The sequence below is a fragment of the Uloborus diversus genome, chromosome 6 (assembly GCF_026930045.1).
Source record: "Uloborus diversus isolate 005 chromosome 6, Udiv.v.3.1, whole genome shotgun sequence".
Classification (NCBI taxonomy): Eukaryota; Metazoa; Arthropoda; class Arachnida; order Araneae; family Uloboridae; genus Uloborus; species Uloborus diversus.
The window spans coordinates 164,530,574-164,549,473 of NC_072736.1; the positions used below are offsets into that span (position 1 = coordinate 164,530,574).

General features: G+C 36.2%; 1 protein-coding gene across 1 annotated transcript in view; it reads left to right on the forward strand.

Annotated features, from left to right (window-relative positions):
- LOC129223933 (organic cation transporter protein-like) overlaps positions 1-18,900 on the forward strand; it is a 115,363-nt gene that overhangs the window by 53,764 nt on the left and 42,699 nt on the right. Inside the window, exons 5-6 of the mRNA XM_054858313.1 lie at positions 9,845-9,974; positions 13,452-13,567. Of these exons, the coding sequence (XP_054714288.1) occupies positions 9,845-9,974; positions 13,452-13,567 (246 nt within the window). The remainder of the gene's footprint in view (positions 1-9,844; positions 9,975-13,451; positions 13,568-18,900) is intronic.

Consider the following 18,900-nt stretch of genomic DNA (forward strand, 5'->3'; position numbering starts at 1 on the left):
ACCAAGGACGGATACAAGGGAGGGGCGATGGGGGCGATCCCCCTCAATTGAGGAAAACCGTACCGGCAAATTTTCAGAATTGAAGACTTAAAACGCAAATGTAGGCCATATTTGGCAGCATTAAGGAACGAAATGGGGTTCGAATGCGAATCTCCTTCTCGGAAATTTTTCAGAGTTGAAGTTTTAAAGATACAATATCAGACGATTTTTGGCGATGTTAGGAAAAAAGAGTACGGAGATTTCCCCCGGCAAATAAAAATGTTGTGCATCCCCTACCCCCAAACATGTTATAACTAAATACGTAGGTAAGTTTAAAAAATTCAACTGCCCCCTTCTTGAAAAATTTCGGGATCTGTCCTTGGCTGAGACCTAGCGCCAATTTGCGCATGCGTCAGGTCTGCTCTGATTTTATCAAAATAGAGAGGGAATTTCAGCAGTAAAAGGTGCAAAATAACGTGTTCAGCAATTCCTCCGAATTAGCGTCGAAAAGGGTAGAGATAGCAAGTGCGAGCGGAAAGTGCCCATCCTCAACCTATCGCCCCTTTTTAAAATGGAGTCTACCCTGAGTGGTAGTCTTTGCTTTCGAGAACGGCCAGAACACACAATGCTGAGCTTGTCTCAATCTAATTTAAAATTTTGTAGGTATGATCTTTCTTTTTGAAATACATCAGACCCTTTTTACTTCCTTTTACGAAGTAAAGGAAGTATTGTATTCGCGAAAAAAATTTTGACCCAAAAATAGGCCTTAATTTCCATTTTGCTCGCCCCCGAAAAAATATTGAGAGTTTTTTTTTTTTTTTTTCAACCCGATCACATGTGGATATATGCCTAAGAACGTATAGACGCCCAAAATATCCATTTTGACGATCCCGAATTAATTATGACGAGTTTTCTCGTGACGTCTGTATGTACGTATATGTATGTGAGTATGTATCTCGCATAACTCAAAAACGGTATATCCTAGAAAGTTGAAATTTGGTACGTAGACTTTTAGTGGGATCTAGTTGTGCACCTCCCCTTTTAGTTGCATTCGGATGTTTCTAAGGGTTTTTTTTACATCTTTTTGGGGGGAAATCATTGTTAATATCAGTGCAAACTCAAGTGTTGTTATAATTTGGCAAACACTTGGCGTCGCATCTCCAAGCTTTTGGTCGCCAAATTTTTTCGCCAACTTGGCGATAAATTTGGCGTTTTTTTAAAAATTTGGTTTCATTTTGGCCACTATTGGTGATATTTAGAGAGTTAACCATTGAATCACATTAAAATGTCCAATATTGGGAAAATTAATCTGTATAAAACATTTTTTTTTTTTTTTTGCTTCAATTCGCAACAAACTTGAGGCAAAAATATTTAAAGTGTTTCTTTGCTTACTCCAAGGCACTACTATTATCATTAAATTGGCGTAAAAGGCAGTCATGTGATGCACACATAAGCTCGTTTCTAAGGTGTAATGACTCCAGTCTGACATGTCCTTCAAAAACATCAAAACTTTCATTATTTTTTCCGATAAAGATGATTAATTGGGATACATTTTCAGTGTATTAATCTACAGCTATAGAAAAGAAAGTACACGATTAGACAAGGTCTTCCAAAAGTTGAGATATAATACTCAGTGCCCTTTAAACTGTCAAGTTTTGATGGAAAAATGTCTTCTGTCTTTCTTTCAATATCTTTATAACAGAGATCGCGTGCAGATACTTGGAGATAAGCTTTAAGAATTTTTTTTCGGTTAGAAAACGGTGGTCAGAAAGGTTCGACATGTCGCAATTATTTCATCAAAAAGCAATGTCAATGAACATTAGAAAACATACTTGTCTTAGTTCGTACACAACCGTTTTCTTTTAGACTTCGCAATGTATATGGTTGCAATTCAAGTTGTAGTTCTCTTTCATGATGAGGTTAAATAATTTATAATTCGAGGGGTGGGTGGCAAATCTTTGACAAATATCTGGAGAGCTGGCTTCTTGTAAAAAAGACGCTCCCAGCAAAAAGCAAAAAAAAAAAAATCTGTGTATATTTAAAAATTCTTGTAGTTTCCATGGCATTCAGTGTGTCTTTAAAATTTCTAGAAACGTCGATCATTTCCCCCCTTTTCACTCTCAACGTATTAGAAATAAATCCTGACCACGTTTTTACTTAGTAAGCAAAATAGTTTTAATTATAAAAAGAATACGAATTGCCCAATTCGTATCTTATAAAAAGAATTTAATTATAAAAAGAATTTTAATTATAAAAAGAAAGATAATACCCACGGATTAGTGGATGGCTTGGTATGGTAGTGTTTAATCGAAAAAAAAAATTAAAAAAAAAATTGAATTTTGACATTTTGAATTCAAATTATGTTTTCCGCAATCACGAGTGTGTGTGTTTGTGTCTGTGTGTAGGCGTGTGTGTGTGTGCAGGCAGGGGCGGCAAATAGGGGGGTCAAGAGGGGGCGGTCGCACCCCCAAATTTTTTGAACAGAATGATAGAAAATGGGTGAATTCCATCATGTAAGTCGGAAATCAATGTTCATTAAAGGAAATCTCGCTGGTTCTCAGTAACTATTTGATGAAACTCGACACATTCTCAGACTAGAAAAAGTGTTTTTCGTTATTTGGATGATGACTTAGAAATTAATGAAGTATTTTCGGCTTTTTCAGAACATAGAAAACTGATAGAGAACCATGGTTAATTTTAACTAAAGAAGACATTGCCTCATATAGGCTAAATATTTCACACTTGTGTGCCCAGTGTAACGATGGTATGGCCAATATGAGAGGCTCGTGAAAAGTAGTGTGGCTGCATGATTTTCACAAGAAAATTCCTTGATATTTTACATTCACTTTTACGCTCATTTTTTAAGTGTATATTTATTTGATGAGTGTTCATCGATTTCTTCTGCTAGAAACACATTTCAGCTGCTCAATACATTATAATGCTTTCAAAGAAACTTCTTAAAAATGCATGTGATTATTGAATAAAAAAAGACAAATCAACGAAATACCTTTTATGAAGCTCTATAATTATGCAATCGCGGAGTGGCACAAGATAATCTTCAAGAGTTAAAACGATAAAAACATTTCTCTATAACTTCAAAGTAGTGATTTCACGATTGGAAGAATTATTTGCAAAACGATTCTTTCAACGGTTAAAAAGCTCATGCCCTTTAGCATGTGTGACTTCGTTTGAATTTTTATCCAATTTGTTTGCATCGGAAAAAGGATTTTGAAAAATGCTTTATTCTATCAAATCTATATCTTCAATCCGCTACTCGACTATTCAAACCACAGTTCAATCTACAATTAATCTGCGCACCATACTACCACAGTTCAATCTACAATTGAAACTGAAAATAGATTTTTTTTATAGATTTATATTTCAATCAATCGTGAATTTTTCAAAAAAATTCTTCCTCCGAGCCAATTTTAAAGAGGCGCAAAAAAAAAAAAAAAAAAGTGACAAAAATTTACATGATGATGTGAAGTCAAACATTGATTTTTGAATATTTTGTATGAAGTAATAGATTCAGTTTCGAATGAAATTAACACAAGATGTGATAATAATTATTTTCCTGTATGGTTGGCTGGGATTATGGTTATTTGGATTGGATTCTGAAAACGAAAAATAAAATGTTTCAACTGTGAGTAAAATTTTTAGCATGAGGCAAGAAAAATTACAAGCAATATACCGAGTGAATGGTTTACACATCCAGAGACTGCAGTTTCGTCTTTGTTATGGACTCATCAGTCTGGAACAGTGAATAACAGAGCTGGTGGCAGATGATATCTCATTGAAGCTGAAAGCGCCGACATGACTAGATTATTCAATGATGAAAAGTTTAAGCCCCTCACATTTTTTGAAGTAGCCTGGGTGATTTTGAAGAGCAAGATATAAAAAGTGTTTTCATACATAACTTTGTTACTTCAATTATTTTTAACTATGACAATCAGCTCAGCTAGTTGAGAAAGTCTTTTTTTTTATGTCTCAGGAGGTTAGAGAAATATTTTCGAAGCACAAAGGGGAACAAAATACCTTTTCCATTTAGCTGAACTGGCAAAATAGCACGACATTGGGTACGGATAGATTAGTAACACGATTCCCTGCTCTTCCGAATCCCAAAAATCATACATTATAACTTTTCCAGAAGGTATAAAAATTTTGGTTTGGGGTCAAAATGTCGCCACCGAAATGTCGCGGGACAAAATGTCGCGGCCAAAATGTCGCCGGGCCGAAATGTCGCTTGTCCAAAATGTCGCCAGGCCAAAATGTCGCCGGTCCAAAATGTCGCCAGGCCAAAATGTCGCCGATCCAAAATGTCGCCGGCCCAAAATGTCGCCGGGCCGAAATGTCGCCGGGCCGAAATGTCGCCGGGCCAAAATGTCGCCGGGCCAAAATGTCGCCGGGCCAAAATGTCGCCGGGTCAAAATGTCGCCGATCCAAAATGTCGCCGGCCCAAAATGTCGCCGGGCCGAAATGTCGCCGGTCCAAAATGTCGCCGGGCCAAAATGTCGCTGGGCCAAAATGTCGCCTGTCCAAAATGTCGCCGGGCCAAAATGTCGCCAGTCCAAAATGTCGCCGGGCCAAAATGTCGTAGAACCAAAATTCGCTCATTCAGTTGGTAAGAAAAATGCAAATGTTAATGAATGTCTTCGTTAAAAATGGGACTGAACTAACTGAGTTTCTTGATGAATTCTAAAAAGATTATTCCGTTTTGATTCGCAACTCTCGGCTGTTTTTCAGCAAACAAATAGAATACAAGCGTTACGTTATCTTATTTCTTGTGACTCGCTATCTACCAACTGTAAAACGTTCTGACGGCGTTCAGTTCTGACGTTCGATAAATTTTTTAAAACTTTTCTTCAAGAATAGTATGCGTTTGTATGTGACCGATTTTTTGGGGCCATTCTACGTCAAAACCTGTGGTAAGAATTCGAACGATACCCGCAAGTACCCATACATGATTTAGGGCTGCGTGGTTTTTTTGCGTCAATTCGTTCAAGATAGTGGAGTAACTGAACGTTTTCATCGATATGCGTGACTGTCATTGCTCAAAAAAGGATGAACGGAATCAAATAAAATGTTAGGAAGCAGCAGGGGGACAGATTTTGGGGCCAATAACACCTGAGGGTGGAGCAATCGAATGTTTTTTTTTCCTTTCTTTTTTTTTTATCTGTGACTGATATATCTCAAAAAGTAATACAGTAGACCCTCGTTTTCAGCAGGTTTATTTTACGCGGTTTCGATTATACGCGGTTGAAGATTTGACACCTTTATTTTATTTACGCAGATGAGTTTCGGTTTTACGCTGATGCGGCAATGCAAACAGGTAACATTTTCCTCTCTTTCAAAACCCAAGCTCCTATAGATTGCAGATTACTCGTAACTAACTGCATTTTGGCGTTCTAATAATCGAACTTGGGTCCTTGGAGACATTTTATGCGATTGGTTCCAGAGCTTTTTCCATTATAGAAGTAAAGTGATTAAACTCACACAGTTCAGAACTCACTGGAAGAAGAGCTTTTAGGAGTGACAAAGGAGGTCAAAACCAACGAGGATACCGACTCCGGTGACACACAACCAAAAACGCTCACATTGAAAATTTTGAACCATTCGTAGGCAATAGAAATAATCTTTTTCTAATTTGTTAGTAAAGAAAGATTTTATCAAGGAAATGACGCAAGTGGTCATGAATGCATTAATGCTCAGCAAAGAATTAGAGGAAAAATTCTTAATGACTACCAAAAGACTATCATAGCCAGCTCTTTTTCATAAACAGAACACGAAATTAGTTTGTTTTCTTTATGCATATTATGCATAAAAATCGATATAAGTACACATTAAACTTTTCATACAATTAGTCATCACTAGAATGAAGTATTTTTTTATCTACGGAACCTAATCCCTATTTTGAACCCATTCCCTATTTTTGATATTAGGTCTCAATTTACGCGGTTTCGATTTACGCAGCATTTCCGTGGAACATAACACCCGCGTAAAACGAGGGTCTACTGTACAAGGGTTAAGACAAAATTTGGTCAACAAGTATATCTTAAAGGGCGAGTTGCTCATTTATTTTTGGCTTCAGTCATCCCAAAAGGATGGATCACCGAATATTTTTAATCGTTTTATGTGACTGCTATATCTCAAGAAGTAATGCGAGGATTCATACAAAAATGTAGTATGCAAGTGAAATTAAACGAAAACAAGCCTTATTTTCGTTCTAAGTTGAGTTTCGTAATCGTTTACGTGAGTCAGTGTAATTAAATAAACAATGAAAAATATACTGAATTTAAATATGAGAGGTTGAGCAAGATATCAATAAAATCTAAATTAGCCGTGTATTCCTCTCATTTTTGTAGCACTTTAACTATCGTGGGTGTTAAATAAAAACTGAGTTTGCATTCTTATACAATTTGCGTAGTAAAAATTCAATAATTAAAACAGCATTTTTTTCTGAGAGGGGAAAACTTATTTGTTTATTATTATTATTATCAGTATTCTTTTCTTTCTGAATTACCAAGCTATATTGAGCTAGAACTATTACTTTTTGAAACTCATTTTAAAAATAAGTCTAGGTCAAAATTGATCTGAATAATCTCATTGATATCAGTTATATTTCACCCTACATTGAAATTTTTTCTTTTCTATTTAAAATTGGAAAATGTGATTCAGCTGACAAGCGCTACTTCGCAAGCATGAAAGTATCCTCTTGAAAACCTCTAATAAAATAGCTGTTCTGAAATTGTCCCCCTTGATGTTCTATCGAATATATAAATTTCATGAATGTTGAGAATTGAAAATATTTGTCATCGCGTAGAGTCGTTTTTCAAAAATCTGAGTGAAAGACACCTGTTTTAGCAATTACGGGTTTCATTGATTTCAAAAGATTTGACGGTGAAGATTTCAACGTAATTTCAGAATTTTACTCATAAGACAGAGTTTCCACGGCAATAATCTGTCATCTCTGTTAAACATTTGTTTTGCTGTCCCAAAATCCCGGTCGCAAAGGACATACAAATGTCCTCTCAGAGGAAGGTCTCGAGCAGTCTTGTTAAACTTCTTCTGTTTCATTTCCAGAAAAAGTCTCAGAACAGTTTTGATCTTACTTTAACCAACGTATATCTCGCTGAAAACGTACAGTTTTTATTTATTTTTTTTTTTTTTTACAGTTCTTAGGGTGATGTTAAAAAATCTATGAGAAAATTAAATTTCATTAAGATACCTTTCTACTTGATTTCCACCCTGGCCCGTGATTTCGAATTTTTCTAGTGAAAGGGGAGAGGGAGGATAACGGGCATATAACCAATGCAAATTTCATAGGATTGCTATAAAAAGCACTTCCACTTGTATATATAAAAAAAAAATTCAAAGTCGGGGGCCATTCCGCCTGATCCCCTAAATTACTGACTTGTCGCTAAGGTAATAATATGCTAGAGTGAAGGAGTTATTTGTTTTTACTTCATTACGCCAAGAAATACAAACCGCCTATTCTCTTGCCATATTCACATAGCGCCTCACTATTCTTTTATTCGCCTTTAGAACAGTTTAGTTTTACTTCCATACCAATATTTTGTCTGAATCCTTGCGTTACATCTTGATCCTTTGCTTTACATCTTGAGTATTATTATTAATCAGATTAAACGAGAAAGAGAAATCCGTTGCAGCAGCCTTTCGCATGTTTACGTTCTTAATAGTATACAGAAAAACGTATGTTTTTCTGAAAACTATTAATTTTCTGGAATTAATCTGATGCTTACGAATTAAGACAGGAGAAAACGTTTGGAATTTTTGAAGGAACTTACTTTGAAAGGCAATTAATATTCTTTCGCAACTTTTATGCTGAAAAGCATCGACGTACATTTAAATTTTTCGTACCAATTGAACTAGCGAATTTTGGGCCGGCGACATTTTGGACTGGCGACATTTTGAACCGGCGATATTTTGGACCGGCGACATTTTGGGCCGGCGACATTGTGGACTGGCGACATTTTGGACTGGCGACATTTTCGACTGGCGACATTTTGGGCCGGCGACATTTTGGGCCGGCGACATTTTGGGCCGGCGACATTTTGAACCGGCGACATTTTGGGACGGCGACATTTTGGGCCGGCGACATTGTGGACTGGCGACATTTTGGACTGGCGACATTTTGGACCGGCGACATTTTGAACCGGCGATATTTTGAACCGGCGACATTTTGGACTGGCGACATTTTGGGACGGCGACATTTTGGGACGGCGACATTTTGGACCGGCGACATTTTGGGACGGCGACATTTTGGACCGGCGACATTTTGGGACGGCGACATTTTGGCCGCGACATTTTGGCCCGCGACATTTTGGCCGCGACATTTTGGGCGTATACCAAAAATTTTAGTAGCGAGATGTTTTGTATGATAACTTTTTAGTCAATGAATCAAAATTTTAATTGTTTCTAAACACTAATTTTATTCATACTAAACCGATTTTATGACAACTTCTTGTTAGCTAATGTGTGTTTGGTTTCGCTTTGGGGTTATACATATTTAAGAAACTCGACCCCCCAAATGAAATGGTGAAATGCCGCCCCTGTGTGCAGGCTGAGTGTGTGGGTATGTGTGTGTGTGTAGGATATGGCCGCAACCTGGAGATGGTTTCCGCTAGAGGAGCAGCATCGGAAGGGGCCGGTCGACGGTGGTGCTGCAGAGGGAGGCGGGGGGGGGACAAAATCATAGGACATCAAAAAAAAAACAGTCAAATGAGAACAATAAGCAATGTGATTGCTCAAATATTTTAAAAATAATTGTTTAACAAAGTTGCTTATTAATTTTTACAGGTAATTCAATGAGTTGACTGCTTCTTTTTTAACACGCTTTTATTAGCTTCACCTGTATGTATGTATGTATGTATGTATGTATGTATGTATGTATGTATGTATCTTGTAACGGAATCTTACAGCTCAAATTTCGCCCACTTCCTGCGATCGGATTCTTTTAAAATTTGGCACGCGATCTCAGACCCGATGACAATGCAATATTCTATAATCAAATTAATTAATTAACTCTTTTAATTGTTAGTTTCCTCCAATTTTAATCAATATTTTGGCATAAATTCAACAATGTGAAAGAGGAAAAATTTTAAAAAATACACTAAAAAATGCTCGCAAAAATTATTTAAAAATATCTACAAAAACCTTTAATTTTTCTGCATCAGACAAAATTTGTTCCAATGTTCGAAAGTAACTAGAACATGAAATATAATTGTTTTTAACTAATTTCAGGATAAAATTTAGGTGAGCCTTCAATTGGAAATTCATTGCTGATCAAACCATTGTTGAACAAACTTTTATTCAAATGCATCTCAAATTTTCAAAGTAATGTAAATATGATTTCCGCAAACATACATCGATGACTCACAGTAGCTTCCCATCGGGGTGCCCTTGTCTTAACTTTAAGATATTACCTCGCACTCGTTTTATAAATAATTTCGTCGCCTGATAATTCTCCAACATAAGACCAAAAAACAGAAAAATAAAATAATAGTTTAAAAAACTAAAAAAACACGCTTTCGTAGCAAAATGAACTAAAAAGTGAAAAATAATCTTTGGATGATAGTAGTTGACCAATCACTTAATTTTAATGTAATACAAAAAAGTGTGGGGGGCTTCTTATCAGTTGTCTTGCATTTATTCCATTTGTTGCCCAAGCAAAAATGTAAATAGACAGCACCCCACGCTTTTTTGTATTACATTAAAATTAAGTGATTGGTCAACTACTATCATCCAAAGATTATTTTTCACTTTTTAGTTCATTTTGCTACGAAAGCGTGTTTTTTTAGTTTTTTAAACTATTATTTTTTTTAAGTTGACTTGTAATACTTTTTAGGTTTCTTCCCGAGTCTCCACGATGGTTAGTGTCTCAGGAAAGGTATGAAGAAGCAACTGTTATCATGAGCAAAATAGCTGAGAAAAACGGCAAACCTCAAGATTACAAAGAACTTCTCTCGAAGCTTCAGGTATGCTTTCACTATAAGAGCAAGGGTTCCCAAACTGGATGCCGCAGTGATTGGCGAGGGTTGCTGCGGATTACCAATACGTATAATATAATAGATAAAGACTATAGGGTTCCCTGAGAAAATTCCAATTCTTCAAAAGGTGCCGCGAATCGGAGACCTTTGGAAACCCCTGTCTTAGAGTAAACAATGTGAGTGAATCTAAAGCCCTGGATCCTGGCTTTAAGTGAATCCACATACGAGGGTCAGTCAAAAAGTTAGTTGCACTGCTCAAGAAAACAAAACAGGATAGACATTTTACAATAGCTTTATTCGTATCTTAAAATTCAATTCAAAATCTACTTTTCAATGTAACCACCTCCAATATTTAAGCATTTGTCTAGGCATGCTACAAGTTTTTCGATGCCTTCTGCAATGAAATCTCGTCCAATGTCCAATAACCATCCTCAGGGCCTGATTAACACACGATCCGGCGGGTCCGCGGACCTGGGCACCACAAATTTAGGGGCACCAAAATAGCCTAGCCTAAATTCACTTACTCACTTCCTTTTTTTTTTAAAGCTCATTTTACTTTTTCTCAACTTTAAGGGAGAGAGGGCTCAATTTTTTTTTAAAAATCAGCTCAAAAACTCATAAAGTTAAAAAAAATTCGCGTAAAGAAGTCGTTGTCTCTTAGCTCTGGAATTTCAAGGAAATTACTCGGATGACATAGATAAACATTTTCTAGAAGAATTAACACACTTTCAAATTTTTGCAAAAGATAACCCTTCTGCTGGAGAATGTTTTAAAAGGATAAGATCACTAAACATCACACATACATTTCCGAATGTGGATTCACCCCTGCAGCTTCTTCTTACCTTGCCTATCAGCAGCAGTTCCAGTGAACGTTCCTTTTCATTTTTGAAAAGAATCAAAAATCATTTGAGGAGCTGCGTTTCTCAGGATAATTTATAGGTGTTTTCCTTATTGACCATTGAAAATGCTGTGACATCAAACATAGATTTCGATTATTTAACCGACACATTTGCCTCTGTTAAAACCAGAAAGAAGCCTTTTTAAAGCTTGATGTCAGAATTAGTAAGATTTTTTTTTTCAGTTTTAAATTGTTTTTTAAACTCTTTTTCGCCTTAAGAGGCAATTTTAACTGTGATTAGTTTGGTGACTATCAAGTGTTTGGTATTCAAATCCCAGGTTTCCTTTTAAATGTAGTAATGTTCCTTTAAAATGTAGTTTGTTGTATATTAGGCTTCTAGTATGAAACATTGACTTTAAAATTGTGCAGATTTTCTCATGGGGGGGGGGGCACCAAATTCTACTCAAGACCTGGGCACCAGTTCGACTTGATCGGACCCTGACCATCCTGTGTCCGTCAATAGACGTGGCATCCATCGAGCACAAACTTTATGAAATTTAAGGTGATCGGCAATAGTTTTATGCACACTTTTATGAGAAATATCCAGAAGATTTCGTCACTCGTTATGCGTCTGTTTGCAAGAATGCAGTTGATGGTCTTCCCTCTGGAGCTCAGCGTCGTCAATATCTGTAACGTCCATTCTCAAACATGTTGCACCATTTCACCATAGTTTGATGTGACATTGCATTTTCACCATACACTTCATGCAACTGCCAGAAATGTCAGTGCAATTGCACCTTTTTGCCCATAAAAAACGAATCACTGCACGTTTGGACGCTACTAGCAGCCTTCGAGACATGTTTTCAACAAATTATCAGAAAAACTAAACTTGCCTCGGGGAGGCCGCTCCGTCACACGATAAAGGTACATGTCTGAAGTATTGCCACACAGTGTCATCAAAGTACAGTCGACTCCCGCTACAACGCGATCCGACTTACGCGAAATGGCTAAACGCGAATTTTTCCCCGGTAAAGAATTTTATTACTAACGCGAATTCTTCACTCGCAACATGAACAGTTTCCTAAGGGAATCGCGGTTTTTTCGTGAATGGACCTTCATCCCTTTGGCATCACTGAGAGCGGAAGTTCCCACACCGTACTAGTCTGAACTACTAGTCAAATAACTACTCCTCATTTTCCATTTATTTTTATCATTCTATATGGGAAAGTTGATGAAATATAATGACACCTAAGAGCGCTGTTTCATTTAAAGTTGGTGAAGATAGAAGGAAAAAGAGAAAGTTTCAACAACTATAGTGCATTTGTTTTTCTTACTACATAATATACGTACCGTAGTGGTTTATTTTACGTCTTCCTTTCCCATTGATCATTGATTTTGTGCATCGTAGCAGTTTTTTATGTTAAATAAAACGGTTTTTTTTTTAAATACAATAAATAAAAATTCAATTTTTTTATTTAAGAAACAGTAATGTATAGTTAAGAAATGTTTTTTAACAGTTTGAGATGGTGTTTACAAGTGTCTTTAATCGTATGGGTATGTTTATAAAAGTTTTTACACATACCCTTTTCCACAACGCGGAATTTCAACTCACGCGAAGGGTCTTGGAACGCATCCCTCGCGTAAAAGTCGGGACTCGACTGTAGTCTAATGCAACATTCAAACAGCGGCCGCACATCACGTTCGCCACGTAAAGCGGACAGAGTAACGTTTTCCGAAAAGGGAGAAGCATTCATACTTTGCGGAACGCGAAAAAGTCACATGTCAGTCTCTCATCCAATAGAGAGAGCGGGCTCATCTCGTAGAGACCAATGCAATGCGACGCCCAACTCTACGGACCGTCAGAAATCTGGCTTTTCGTCCCGTCGACAGGTCCCGTACAATACGGCTTGCTGTCATGGCAACGCCGGTCGAAAACTGGTACCTAAACTAATGTTAATGAACATCATCTCAAACGCAAACAACTTCCACATAGCATCAATATAGGCATCGCTTATTTTCGTTCTTCCTTAATTTCTATCTAAAGCGGCTTCATGGCTCCTTTAAACCTCTCTTCTTTGATGATATCTTATGATTTCTAGCATCCGTGCTCTGGTTCACTTTGCCATAATTTTCTTCTAATTCCTGTCTCTGTAGAAATAGTTACAATTCATTTTTTATTCAATAAAATTTAACTATATAATTTTGTATCACGCAGGAATCGAACTTAAGACTTTTGAAATGGAAAACAAATGTCTTACCGCTCGATTACCGAGAAATAGTTTACAAAATAAACTATAATGGCTTCTTTTTATCCAAAACTATATAAAATATTCTTTTATTAAATTTTTATTGATAAGTTTAAGTAATTTTAGTTCATTTTCGTTAAAGAAATACAAACGAAACCAATGAAACATTTTAAATGTACGTGAGTAACTCTCGTAGAGATATCGCCTGCAACTTTTCTTAATGAGCCATCTCTAAAAAATCCCATCCATTGCTAGCGGGAAATAGAATTTGTTCCACGACTTTCCCCACGACTTATAAGAGTGATAAAATAGATGAAAAGACCCAATAAAAAAGTATGTCCTAACAAAGCAACTTTTTTATCGTCATTCTTTCTTTGACAGAAATTAGGAGAAAAAATCAAAAAAGAAAAAAAAGTAGATGGTGTGGAAAATTCTTCTGCTGATCTCCTCCGGTATCCGCAACTCCGGAAAAAATTCATAATCATCACTTTCTGCTGGTACGTATGAAATCCTACTTGTAACAATTCAATTTCTTTGACAATTGAGGCAGTGAGAAGCAAAGGGATGCAAGTGGACTATTTTAAGTTTCGAGTAAAACGCGTTTAAAGTTCCGGTCCTGGGTAGGATTTCATTGAAAAGTTTTTCTAAATCTTGCTGCACAGCAGCACCTACCAGGGCTACTAGTTCCACCTCTTGTCACAAACTAGAGGAGAGGTTCACCTATACCATTTGTACTGGTTGTCTCCAAATTTTAAATTTTGCCACTTACATCCCTTTGCTTCTCACTGCCTCAAATGTATTCTGAACAAAGATTTTCTTTCTTTTTTTTTTTAAACGTAAGTGTCAAAAAAAAAAAGAAAGAAAGAAAGAAGAAGAAAAGAGGTTGGTCCTACGCAGGCTTTTATTGAAATTTTTTTCTCAATCATGCAGTACAGCTCCAAGGGTACTATGTCTTGCCCCCAAAACAGAGGAGTTTCACCTACCATGTGTACTGGTTATTTCCAAATTTTTAATTTTTGCCGCTTACATCCATTTGCTTCTCACTGCCTCAATTACCTTTTGACGGAGTATCCTATTTGTAATGATTATACTCATACTTGAGTATTCTTAATGTATAATAGTTATGTCGAATAAGCAGTTTTGGTTGGTCTTTGGAATAAATGTGGAGCGTCTAAACTGAAACAGAAACGTCAAAACGAATAAATAATATTTTTAAAAACATGAAATTATCTTTTTATAGTAAATAAAAGTAAGGTTTCTGTACGTTGCGCCAGAGGAAAAATTTCCGCGTACACAAAAACTAACCGTGATTCTAAAAGTGTAATAATAAGCCACACAACATCATTGAGTTTTCCAGCCAAAACTGCCATTTTTATTATCGTTCCATGGAACAAGACAAAATCTGCGCCCTCTATAAATTAAAGTAGAAGTTATGAATTAAAGTAGAAGTAATTAAAATAAAAATAGAACCAAACAGTTTCTAAGAAATTCTGGAAGGAAGTCTGTGACAGACCTGCGTCCAGGAGACCTCATAGCACCTACAGCCTCGAAATTTTGTACAAAATTACTTCGAGCCCCGGGGGTGTGTACCTGGGGTTTTATCATTATTTTTTTTAATTCGAATTAGTTTTTTTGTAACTAAATATTAAGCTCAAAAAAACGCGTAAATTGCCTGTTATTGCCTATTAAAAGGGTGAAAAATTACCTGCGTATATTAACATTATATATCGTTGGAAAGGTTAAAATTTTCCGCGTTCTACGCAATTTGTTTCAATGCCCTAACTTAAATACGGCGGGAGTTATTTGCGTTTTTAGCTCGAACTGTTTTAGGCTTAGCTAAAATTTAAGAACTACTTTTTTTATTAAATCTATCGGTAAAAAGCAAAGGAATTGTCTCACAGTGTTCTTTTTGACACCACTGAAAAGAGCGGCTTTCTTTACTCCAGATCTAACTCGACCTATGGTCGCAAAAAAAAAAAAAAAAAAGCTTCTATCTCCAAAGGAAAAAAGTTACAAGCCGTTAAAAATCATTTTCGAATAATCTCATCTCCATTAAAATTATTGATGTTTTACTTGGCGTTGCCATAGTTACGTCTTTTCGATTCGCTTTTTTTTTCTTTCTTTCTTTCTTTCTTTCTTTCTTATTCACAAACTTTAATAAGGGTATCGATTTAAACGGATGTTATTAAATGTTAGGCTCAACTCCATTCAAACCCCGAGCTAAAAAGCAAAATATATCACTAGAGACCACGAATATGAAAGCGACTTTCCAAAGGTACAAAAACCCGGGGAAGGGGTACTTTTTGATCCAAAGGGAGCTCATAATGCGTTTTTAATCTGTTTCTTTTTAACTGACGATTTGAATCTTTGCGAATCAAATAAAATTGCGAAGCAATCTTCGGGGTTGGTGAGTGTTGGCGAAGGGGGTCAGAGCCCATTAGTATTAAAAAAAAATAATTAAAAAAAAAACCTTGAGTTTCATATCTCCCTTTAACGGATTATCTGTCTGAAACGAAGGGTATTTTTGTTTCTATTTCTATTCTTTTTAACCGACTTCAAAAAGGAGGCGGTTATCAGTTCATACCGTATGTATGTTTTTTTGTTTGTTTGTTTGTTTGTTTGTTTGTCCACTCACAGCGTCTCACCTAGTGAACCGCTTTTGATGATTCTTTTTTTAATGGATAGGGGATGGCTCAACTTAGGTCCTATTACTTTGTTTGACCATATTTGTTCTTTAGAAAAAAAAAGTTATGGGCAAAAAACAGCAAATTTCATGTAATTTCCCTATTAAATGATTAAATATGAAACCCATTGTTATAAAAGTTTGGTGCCATATAACAGTAACATTAATAGTAATTGTAATGATAATTTTGAATAAAGGCTTCTCTGATAAAGCATCAAGTTTCTTCAGTGTCATTGCTCCATAGTGGTGGTAAAGCTAATCTGGAAGTGAGATGATGCAGTGATCAGGATCTGCTTAGTCTTCACAATACTACCAGGTTATGTTTGCCTCAACTATACAGGACTGCATTACAAGCAACTGGTATGCTGTGAAAGGCAAATTAGTTAGGGACATTTAAATGGTTATAATTAAATTAACGCACAAATGAATTCCAGAAAGGAACAATGATAAATTTTTAGTGCCTATCTCTTAAAGTTTAAAGTGTGCTTATAGTTTTTTTTTTTTTTTTTTTTTTTTTTTAGTATGGAGCATATTTTTATGAAAAAAATAAGGTAAAGTTTCGTGATGGTAACTTCTTACTTTTACTGAAATATCTACATTTACAGTTACACTAAAAAGAATGAAATAAAAAAATTTTGGAAAAAAAATAGAACCGACTTCAAAATTGCTCTAAAAAGGGAAAAATAATTTTATTCTTTAAACACAATCGATAATACTTTTAAACATAATTTTTGAAGTTGGCGCAAAAACGATAGAAAAGATCATTCACAGCCATAACTCAACTACAACTATAAACTTAACCAGGCCTAGTTTCTTCACTACCACATACATTATGCACTGATAACAGCATACTGTTTAATATTTTAAAGCGCAACCTTCCTCAAATTTGCGCATGCGTCAGGTCGCTTCTGATTTTATCAAAATAGAGGAGATATTGAGAAGAGAGATAACGAATGTGAGGGTTTTTTTTCCGTTAGATTCTTTTATTAGAGGTGTTGGTTTGAGTTGAGGCTTTTTTTTTTTAATTTATTCCCCTTTTTTATCGGTAAAGCAGAAATGCTACCATGTGCATTATCTTCATCAAGCTCTCACCCCTTTTTTAAATAGAACCGTTCAACGGTGCTAGTCGCGGCTTTCGAGATCAGACAGTATTTAAGTAACGATATAAATGTTTCGTTCCTGGAAGAAAATATGAACGAAGCATGGTTACACTGGATTTCACTTTCTGTTTTTGCGCCAACTTCAAAAATTATGTTTAAAAGTATTATCGATGGTGTTTAAAGAATAAAATTATTTTTCCCTTTTTAGAGCAATTTTGAAGTCGGTTCTACTTTTTTCATATTTAGTTTAAAGCACCAAAATGGAGTTTCATTTTCATTTAGAATCTAGAAAAGGAAGCAAAATTCAGTTGAATTTCTTTTCCAAAAGTTTTTTCATTTTGCTTTATTTCGGAATTCAATCCAAACAAATATAACTGTTTGCCTCTTTAACAAAGGAATAAAAATCAGAACAGAACAAACAAATGAAAACTGAAGGAACACTATTTCAGTTTAATAAGAAAAAATGAGCAGTGGCGGATTTACCGTGTCGCAATTGTGAGGGACCCCCACAACCATAGGGTCCCCGAAGGGAATTCAGAAATGCACAAGCTAAATGGTTTACAACTTTACATAGTTCTGTGATAGACAAAGGGACCACCAAAAATGCATTGTGACGAGACTCCAAACTTATAGATATGCTACTGAAAAAGTGAACTTTCAACACAAGAGGTTAATGGAGGTCCTGCCATGCCAATATAATTTGCTAACAGGGGTTGATCTAGGTTTTATTTTTTAGGCCCGCATTTTGTGAAAAAGTAAATTTTTTTTTGTGAATTTTCTTTATTTTTGTGAGGAATTTTCATGAATTTGCCCTTTTTCCTGGAAAAAAAAACGTAATATCAAAGCATTTTTGTCATCACTTTGTTGAGAAAGCCATAACGAATATAATAAGAGCAAATGATCTAATGTATATGAAAAAAAAAATATATGATTAAAACTAGTAGATTTAATGAAAGATCTCAAAGAGTGATGCATTCAAACAAATTTTAATTGCAGGGTATCTGCTACATAGTAAATGGGGCCGCTTTTACAATACGGAATTTTGTGAATAAGGCCGCTTTTACGATGTGGAATTTTGTGAAGGGGGCAGCAAAGCGGACCCAATTTTGGCCTTGATCAACCCCTGGCTAATGTCTCTGTTCTGGGAGCTTCTGTGAAGTCCATTGTGGGAACAAAAGATGGTTCGAATTCATAGTAGGGTAACGGCACCAGTAACAGACAAGGGTCCAGTAACAGGCAGTCATAAGTTTGGCTTTTAATAATAAGAATTTTAGGCGGGTAAAACTGATGTTGCTGTGGCCCACGAATACGGTGCAACCATCCAGTGTTACCAGAGTGAATTTTATGAGCCAGTTGGTATTTGCAAGACCGTGGGCGGAATGGGACTTTTCGGCGCCGCCGTTTTGGCGCGGCCATTTCGGCGCGAAACCCATTTCGGCGCGGCCGTTTCGGCGCGACCGTTTCGGCGCGGCCCATTTCAATACGACCTATTCAAAAATCGAAATTGTCAGCATGTAAATCTGCCAAACATTGCTTCAAAATGCAAGATATCTTTTGTTTTTTTAAGTTTTGTAAAAAGTTTTATGAAGTAATATTTTTAAAGGTGTATTTTGTTTTCTTTTTTATTATAAGTTGATGTTAGTAAGCATGTAAGTTTAAAAATATCTTCATAATTTTTCGAAGTAGATAAGTTGCTTCTAGACCGCTAAATTCACATTCTTTTTCCAGAAATCTTTTTCCTTCTTTGAACTAAAATTTCTGAAATTCATAAAGTTCAGAATGCAAAAATCTGGCGCCGAAACGGCCGGCGCCGAAACGGTCAGCGCCGAATCGGCCAGCGCCGAAACGGCCGTGCCGAAACAGCCGCGCCGAAACGGTCGCGCCGAATCGTAACAAATCCGACAGTGGGGGAAGGTTATGAACAGCCACCACGATGTCTACCGGTGTTTCATGTTCATTTGAATTTAACGAGGTTTTAGATCTAAAAATAAAGAACTTTTGCACATTTTGATGATAATTGTGTCCATTACTCATCCTTTCCTCATCC